General features: G+C 33.4%; 1 protein-coding gene across 3 annotated transcripts; it reads left to right on the top strand.

Moving 5' to 3' along the window:
• The first annotated feature begins 213 nt into the window (after window positions 1-213).
• Window positions 214-6,123, top strand: LOC106130296 (persulfide dioxygenase ETHE1, mitochondrial). 3 transcript variants are annotated; one of them, XM_060948235.1, is made up of 7 exons: window positions 214-467; window positions 2,071-2,179; window positions 2,712-2,856; window positions 3,209-3,423; window positions 4,253-4,405; window positions 5,069-5,186; window positions 5,582-6,123. In XM_060948235.1, the coding sequence occupies exons 2-7, from the start codon at window positions 2,072-2,074 to the stop codon at window positions 5,620-5,622; spliced, it is 780 nt and encodes a 259-aa protein (XP_060804218.1). In that variant the 5' UTR covers window positions 214-467; window position 2,071; the 3' UTR covers window positions 5,623-6,123. The 3 variants fall into 3 exon arrangements, with proteins under 3 accessions (XP_060804218.1, XP_013184563.2, XP_060804217.1); XM_013329109.2 differs by having other exon boundaries at window positions 215-463; XM_060948234.1 differs by lacking the exon at window positions 214-467 and adding an exon at window positions 472-601.
• The last annotated feature ends 3,285 nt before the right edge of the window (window positions 6,124-9,408 follow it).

The raw sequence follows: 9,408 nt of genomic DNA, 5'->3' as shown, positions 1-9,408 counted from the left end.
TTAATTTTGATTTTCACTTAGGATTAAAAAGTCATTCAAAAGAAGATATGTACCTCTTTGGGAAATTTTTTAAATTTACACTTGATGAAAACCTATAACTTATTTAACTTTTTTTATTGTGCTTATGCGTCATGTCATTGCCATCGTTATGCGGCAGTCACTAAGCAATCACTGTCAGTCACCTGTTTTTTATTGTCACTGTCAAAGACAGCTGACTGAGCAGACAAGACGTCACAATCGTAGGTACGAAGAGGAGCTTGCGAGCAAAATAATAAAGTAAAACAGGAAAAACTCGATATAAAATGTACATTTTTGAAGTGTTTCTTGAGAACTTGCTTTATTTATTTTACTAACTGCGTGCATAGATTGATAGATGTTCGGCCTTATTCATCTTCTGTTGATGTGATAATACTTATCAATTTTTTGACAAATAAACGAAAACAAGTTTCCTAATCAAAAACAAGTAAGTACAGTGTTTTTATGCTAGAATATTTTTAATTTATAATTTCTTCACAACTTTTTGGGTCAAAATCAGCTTCGGTTTCCGGATAGTTATGAATTTTAAAAAAAATCATATTCGGGAGTACTGGTTTTTGACAAGGTGAGTGAGGGGTTTTCATTTCACGTCAGTTGGTTATATACTAGTTTCAATCAATTTCCAGTTCCAACTTAACTTTGTGGATAAGCGTGGGGTGGGGTACCTTTGACCATGATCCATACTTCTATCTTACTCAATCTCTAAATTTTTGCTCTAACTTGGAATACATTCATAAAAGATGTTCTTATTACACTTCTATTTCAATGAATAGTATATGTTTATACACTCATATTTATCTTTTAATTTTAATTAAATTGTATCCCTTAATTGTACTAACATTAAGAAATATCATATCTTCATCTTGTCAATATTTGTTTCCAAATCAGATCTTAATTGTACTCTGGAGCTTAAAACTCCTCTTTCTAATGTGATAGCATATTCCTGGTTGCATATGTATTTGATTTTTTAAAATAAATAAATATACTTGGGGTTCTTTTTAGGCAAATGACTAGCAACCTGCCACTATATGAATCTTTATTCTATCATTAAGCCATACAGCTGAACGTGACTTGTCAGTCTTTTTGAGACTGTTGGCTCTGTCTAATTAATATGAAACAGTATAGTACAAAGGCGGGCTTATCCCTTAGTGGGATATCTTCCAGCCAGCCTGGGGTGAAAGCTAGGGTTCCTGGAAGTTTTTGTCAAGCGATTCGTGTCAATCAACAAATTCATTTTGATGTTTACTAAAAAAAAATCTAAACTGATGCTTATGATTATTAATAGACAGTTGGAAATCTCAAAAAGACTGGAAGGTCGTGTTTAGTTGTATAGCTTAATGATGGAATTCAGATTCACATGTTGACAGTTTTCTAGCCCATCACCTAAAAGAAGAGTTCCATACATACATACATACATATGATCACGTCTATATCCCTTGCGGGGTAGACAGAGCCAACAGTCTTGAAAAGACTGAATGGCTACGTTCAGCTATTTGGCTTAATGATAGAATTGAGATGCTAGCCCATCGCCTAAAAAAGAATTTCAAGTTTGTAAGCCTATCCCTTAGTCGCGTTTTACGACATCCATGGGAAAAAGATGGAGTGGACCTATTCTTTTTTGTATTGGTGCCGGGAACCACATGGCAGAAGAGTTCCAAGTTTGATTATTGAAGATTCAATAAAATCTGCTACAGAGGAAAAGAAGCTGGCACACATGTTTTTTGTTCACTACCAGACCAGCGTGGCAGATACAAATTATTATATATCTGTGTATTAATCTGTTATAATTTATGAAAACAAATGAATTCAGACAAACACAAATAAAAATTACAGTATGTGCGTAGATTCATGTTTGTATAAACAATACACAATCGTATATATATCTTCAAACAATGCAAGCATCAATGCCGAATGACACATTCAGTGGCTACACAACAGTTATCAGTCGCACGGCAGACTGTTGCTTGTTCTCTAGCAAATATTGATGTAAAATAGTTCACGGTTGTGTAACAATATCTCAATTTATATCGCCAGGATGCTGATAAGATTCACAGTCTCCAAATTGAGGGTCGCGGTACCGGGGACTCAAGCGAGGTATTTCTCGGCCGCAATGGACAGAGGAAACAGTTTCTTTTTCAGGCAGGTATGCTTTGCTATTGTAAATTGATGTAGCATAAATAGAAATGAACCTTATTTTGATATTTGTTATGCTTTAATTTGTGCAACGAAAGTAAACATATATTTTATATTCTGTTTTGCTTAAGTAAAATTAACATACGATAATATAAAAAATATTTTTTTATTTATATAGGTATTTTTATAATTGTTACGTAATTTAAACTCTTCAACATCATCGTAAAATGTCATTAATGCCTCTTTACTATGCTTTGCTTGTGTAGTGTAAATACGGTTTCTTTTTAATGAAAAACCTTTGCGATTTGATAAAATAAATAGGTTGGGATGAGTGTGAAATTAAGTTGGCAGCTTATCGAAGCCATTTAGAAAGATATTTGTTAAATAGATCTCTGTTAGTTAGATATCTGCAATTCTGCATACTTCTTTCGCTTCATCCACATTCATCATTCTTTTCATGCAAGTTTCGCTTTAGGGTACATTTGATCTGACACCATCTTGACAAGGCCTAAATAAAATGTTTGGTTTTAATCTACTTCCAGTTGTTTGACACAGTCAGCAGCACCTATACTTACCTCCTTGGAGACTTGAAGACTCGTGAGTCCGTCCTCATAGACCCCGTGTTAGAACACGCTCAGCGGGACGCTGATCTCATCAATCAACTTGGCTTCAAGTTGATATATGCAAGTAAGTGGGAATATTCTTTTAGAAAAACGTCATTACTTCTTGTTAGATACAGGGGCAACTTTACCTGCTTTGTCGAGGACTTGAGGATTCGTTATAGGTTGATTCTGTGGTTAATGCCTAGATGTTGTGTGTTAAATATGCACAACGCAATGCTGATCAAATAAGTTGGCTTTCACTTACGCTAATGTGTAGATTTTTATTTGAACCATAACCGTATTGGATTACAATACCTAGTCACCCGTCATAATATTCTTCACATCTGACCTTGATCTCCTCTCCCCCAAACTAACATAACAAGGTCAGGAAGATAGCAAAATATAAGTCTTTTCAAGACATCCAACTTTATTTCTAGTGAACACCCACATGCACGCAGACCACATTACGGGTACCGGCAAACTAAAATCTCTTCTGCCTGGGGCTAGAAGCGTGATCGGCAAGGCTTCAGGCGCTCAAGCGGACATGTACCTCGAAGACGGGGAGGTGATCAAATTTGGCTCCCACCAATTGCTGGCAACTTCTACTCCTGGTCATACCAACGGGTGTACGACGTATATTTGTCATAAACAGGTCAGTAAGTTGGCGAATTTTCTTAGAATCTGTAGCTGCAGAATAAGTACCCAAGGAAGGTGATCAATTCCCACCAATAACTGTCTATTTCAACCCGTGGTCATACGAATGGCTGTACCACTTATGTTTGTCATTAAAAGGTCAGTAACTGCATATATTTACAAATATATGCAAAGGAATTTTTTTTAATATTATAATTTGTAAAAAAAAGTCTGTTAATAAATAATAAAATAAGGTCAACAACAAAATAGCATATTTTGTTGGATTGGCGACTTGTTGGCTATTTAATATAAAAAAAAGGTTTTTACCTACAACATGTGACTTTAATCCTTGACAGATTATCTATCAGTTAATCTTTGGAAAATGGCAAACAGATAAGGAATCCATTTGATACAGTCAATTTATCTGTAAAATAACATACAACTACTTCTTTATTAATGAGAATTGTACCGTTTTCCAGATGTTTTAATAGTAATTTCGTTTCTGAAAAAAAAAACTTTTAGGTAGGTACATATACAATACATATATTGATTTATAATTTATGATAATTTGTTAAATCATGCCAGTATATTTAGATTTAGCCATTCCTGCGGGAATTCATTTCTTAAATAATAATGAAAATTGCATCAAAATCCTAACCTTAACCCTTACAAGTCAAGATATTTTAAATTTCGCATTAAGATTCCTATGTGTTCTAGGAGTGCATTAAGAGACGATTTCCCGAAATTCTCGCGAGACGGAAATGAACGCAATGATTTGTTCCCGTGGTTGTACTCTAGTTTGCAAATAATTGATTTAATTAATAATCTGTGGTATTTTTTTATTTCAGGGCATTGCTTTCACGGGTGATACTCTCTTAATCAGAGGTTGCGGCCGAACAGATTTCCAGGAGGGATCTTCGGAGGCCCTGTATAATTCGGTTCACAAAAAGATCTTCACGCTTCCAGACCATTACACTTTGTACCCGGCACACGATTATAGGGTAAGAATAGGCATGATGACTATTTTTTGGGCGAGCCTAAAATGCCGCTTATAAAACACTAGATACTTATGTATGACGTCACACCTGAGTTTCTTGTTTGCGTAACCTTATTTGTTGGCAGCTAATTATTGCATTTATGGATGTGATGATCACTGATGGCATTGTTACTTTTATTTAACTTATTTTGAATGAATATAAAACGTTTATTGCGTCAAAATTAAAACTACAAATTCACGTAGGTAATGTATTCTATTATGTTATTGCGTGTATTCTATTATGTAATTAACTAATTTTTATTGTTTTAAGACCTCGTCATCATTCCTATGTATTTAATACTCCCTAATGTTTGACAGAATAGTTCTAACTTGAAGAGAGTAAGAATAAAATTAAGATTTTTATATGAAGCATACTATTAAACAATTAATTTTAAGAACGGACGACGTATACAAAGTAGACTATTATTAACTTCTAATAGATTTGTGTAAAAAAAAATATACACATATATCAGGCCAATATCAATCTTTTCTTGCAAGTTGGTTTCAGTTAATGCAAGTGATGTAGTCACTAAGTATACTCCTCTTTTCCTACATTTAAACGCTCATATAGGTCATCTAATATGCAGGAAAGTGTACTGTTACTAAATCAGTGATTTTATCTTTGAAGGGCCAGACAGCAACGTCGGTGGGTGAAGAGAAGAAATATAATCCCCGATTGACGAAATCGTTACAAGAATTCGTAGATATTATGAAGAATTTGAATCTGCCTTATCCGAAGATGATAGGTTAGTGTTGTGTACATTCCTTTATTTATATCCCCGGTAAGGTCACGTTGAAAAACGGACTTATGTTGATTGGCGTGGGCCTTAGATGTTTATGTATGCATATAATTATTATATAAATAATAAATTATTTTACCACACATCTGAATAATTATGGTCTTTCAAACTTGAATGGTCTTTTAAAACTTGGCTCTGTCTAGCCCGTGAGGTATAAAGCCGTGATTGTGTATATGCATATAATTATTATATAAATAATAAATTATTTTACCAAACATCTGAATATAGTTTTTCAGTTTTTATAAAACTTGGCTCTGTCTAGTCCGTGAGGTATAAAGACGCGATTGTATGTATGTATTAATATAGTATTTTTGTATTTTAAATAATGTTTTTTTTTTCAGATAAAGCGATACCCGCCAATAAAGTATGTGGATTATTTTAATTTTCTTAAGGTTTTGAAGTTTTCTATATAATGCAAGGAACAAAGTTTTATAATAAATAAAATATACTTTTTAAACTAAATACCAACTGCTAGATGACGTCAACACAGAAAACTCTTATGATGAAAATTATTTATTATCTTTCCAAAACTAGTTTCATCAAAAACATCTAAAATACATTTTTTTATCACAACTTATGGTTGTTTGGAATTTTTTTTAATGGAAATACAAAACCATATTTTTTATTGGCATCATTTGCAGTTGGCAGAAATTAAATGACAGATGTCGCCTGTGATATATGAAGGGATTTCTAACATTTGTTATTTCCCTCGTGTATTATTATGTTATTTTATGAGTTACAAATAGTTGCTATTTTTTATCGTTTTTGTTTGATTTTTTTTATAGATATTGTTTGTTGTTAACGATTGTATTCTAAGATTGAACCAATATTATAGATATTTATGTATATTTTGTTAATGAAATAAATAACTTTTTAAATTAAACAGTGTATTTATTTAAATCCTCTGTAAGACACTTTCAATAATGGTTTGTTGCGGGTTCCTAAATATTTGGTTGAATTGATCCCTTTGGGTTTATATTTCTCATCGCATAACTTTAGTTTCTAGTATCGTATCGTATCATTAGATGGCGCTACTAACAGGTCGCTTTAGGTTTTCTTTGGAAAATTATACAGTTTATAACGGCTGTTTTTTTATAAAATTTTCATAATGTTAAAAACTATAGTTGAGAGAAAAGAGTATGTTCTTTTTATTTTAGCTTCAAACCAAAACCACCGACCAGATTTTGATAAAATTTGTAAGAGGAGGATGGATATTATCTTTTACCATTAAATTAATCATATTGCCCGAAGCAAATAATTTCTACAAATACAAAAAATAGATATGTATACTTGTAGATTTCCTTTTATTTCAATTTAAAACAGCCGCTTCGTGATTACAAAGAGTTAATTAACGAATATGTTAACGCACTCAATAACTTTAACAGCCCAATAATTTACTACGTCATTAACCCGTATTCGTGTTACATTAAGAGATTAATTAAATCGGTGTATTGAGATATACTAGGTACCTAACAGATAAGCGCGCAGTGTAGTCCTAACTTAATTATTAATGGTAATAACGAACCATACAATTATGAATAGTGGTACTACAGATCACAACACATTGTAGGTATTTCAACTAATATTATACATGCGAAAGTAAGTTTGTTTGTTACTTTTTGTTTTTCAATCTTCTTGCGTAAGTACTTACATACAATTAAGAGTCTGGAGACTAATGTAGGGTACTTTGAATTCCGGTTAAAACTTGTAGCTTTCGTGGGATTCGCGGAAAATCTGTGTTTTTTTGTATGTCTATTCCCAAAAGTTGACATAAGTATCTCTATCTCCATTCATCAATAGTTAGGTATAGAATAGGATACCAGGATAAATATCGGTTTTATATTTCCCTTAAAATTATTAAGGTTAATATACATACATCTAGCAACTCGAACGGTCAGAGCCGCAGGGAGAAACTAGAAGGCTATACAGTTAACACTATATATGTATTGCAGTAGTTCCGTCCTTGACATGCTGTGCAGAAAGTATTAGTGTCAAATAAATTCTGCTTGTTGTGAGCAATCCACCTAGTAACATGTCATTTTCTAAACTAAATTTTATGCCTCGCGACTTGGCAAATGCTCCGCGTTACGTTTTCCAAAAGGATTCTGAAGTTGTACGTAAATAAAATAATAAGTTATTATAATATATATAAGTAGTTATTATACGTAAGTAATTTTGGTATATCTAGGTATTTAGGTACTATTCTTTTTTTGTACGGGACAAATTACACAGATTGAGTTAGCCTCGAAATAAGATCGAGACTTGTGTTACGAGATAGTACTAACTCTACGATACTATATTTTAAATACTTATATAGATAAACATCCAAGACCCGAGCCAATCAGAAAAAGTTCTTTTCTTTCCCTGGCCGGGATTCGAACCCGGAACCTCCGGTGTCACAGACAAGCGTAGGTACTACCGCTGCGCCACAAAGCCCGTTAATCTATACTTATATAATAACTAGGATTTAAAGAGTGAGATGCTGCTAGACCATTCACCAGCTAGGAGAATAAGAGTGAGTGTTAATTTATTAGATTATTCTTCTTCTTTAGCCATTTTCGGTCTTGAGTTTGTTGCCAGCTATTTGACATCATTATACAAACAGATCCGGGGTCTTCCTTGTGGGCGTTTCTCGGCCCAACAGTCTCCACTCCATCAAGGCTTTGTATTATGTTCTGTAAAATGAACATTATAATTTATTTCAAAATTAGGAAAACTTTAAGAATGACTTAGAATTCAAAGTTTTATTGGATTAATTCTTCTTTTGATTAACTTTTATGAGCACGGGAAGAGAAGCAGTTGGCACACACTATATATTCTTTGCTACATGGAAGCTTGCACTATACTAATGTGTTCCTTCCCCTAGTTGCTCTTTCCTAAAAAAAAAAAACTATATTTACTATAATCTTTCCTCGTGTTAGTTCGAGCCAAGTTTCGCTGTCCGAATTAAAATGGATTTCAGCGTTCGGATTAAAATTGATAACGGGAATAGACCGGGATCGGGGACTTTTTCCTGGTTATTTTTCCTTTAGAATGCAATAGCACTTGATTTCATGGTTGTTGCCCGGAATTCAGTTCGCTGTCGGATGCAAAGATGATAACTTTTATTTTTTGCTTGCTCTACAATTTCTTGATTGAAATTATTATGAAAATAGGTACCTTACTACCTTCTAGGTACGCGACTCTGAATATCGATTCCATCATTAAGCCACCCAGCTGGACGTGGCCTTAATTTATTTTTTGATCGTGTTTTCTCTGATTTTTTCGTATATTAAATGAAAAAAAATATGCCAATAAATATTCGTAAATTTCTTAGTTCATAAATCGATGTCATAACTACACCACTATCAGCACAATTGCTCATCTTGCCTCTAATGGGTGAACTGCTCTCAAGAACGCTCATTTATTGCAGGTGAGGACTGAGACCTTGTGTTTGACATTTCATTAAGACCGCGGAATTGTGGCTCCGAGGGAATCCACGGAGGAAATAATAAAAGGAGAATGCATGCGCGCATTTTTTTTGCCTACTACCTACTACATTACTATTTTAAAACAAGCATTAAAATCGACCATTGAAATTCACATTAAAACTTTAGTGAATGAGTTTCATTGTTTCTCAATAAGGTGCCCATAGTGTTGTAAGCGGACAATAAAAATATTTAAATGGAATTTTACAATCATTGTATGAACAAATCCTACTTTTACTTATCACAAAAATGGGATAGAATTAAATGTGTTTTATTGGGAAAATTTACAGATTCATTTTTGGGGAATTGTTGTGTTTCAACCAATTCATAGTTATGCCTCACAATGATTTCAATTAGCAAATAGAAAATCAGAAAGCTTGAGTCTAATTTAAAGTCCATTATTTACTAGTTACGTACGTTTGACACAAAAGTCCATGCCTTCTCCAGAGCAGTATATACTCCTAGCGTGTCAGGAGTCCAATACGAGGGAACGAGCGCGTATTAGCCAAATGTCGTGGAAACATTAGCCAAAAGGGGGAGGGCTGTGGTTTTGACGTTGCAATATCATGTAACAAAAATTTTCGATTATCGCAGTTCGAGACCAGTATTTAATTTACTTTAAACTTTGAGATTAACACAATTTTTTACGAGTTTTAGTACTCTATGCTTACAACAAACTTTAATTGAGCTATGCAAACGAA

The sequence above is a fragment of the Amyelois transitella genome, chromosome 15 (genome assembly GCF_032362555.1).
Source record: "Amyelois transitella isolate CPQ chromosome 15, ilAmyTran1.1, whole genome shotgun sequence".
Taxonomy (NCBI): domain Eukaryota; kingdom Metazoa; phylum Arthropoda; class Insecta; order Lepidoptera; family Pyralidae; genus Amyelois; species Amyelois transitella.
This window is presented reverse-complemented; position numbering and strand designations above follow the sequence as displayed.

Coding starts and splice junctions, on each gene's coding strand:
- LOC106130296 (XM_060948234.1), top strand. CDS start 555: ATGAATTTTAAAAAAAATCATATTCGGGAGTACTGGTTTTTGACAAG. Junction 2,180..2,711: donor ACAGTTTCTTTTTCAGGCAG/GTATGCTTTGCT, acceptor ATCTACTTCCAG/TTGTTTGACACAGTCAGCAG. Junction 4,406..5,068: donor ACCCGGCACACGATTATAGG/GTAAGAATAGGC, acceptor TTATCTTTGAAG/GGCCAGACAGCAACGTCGGT.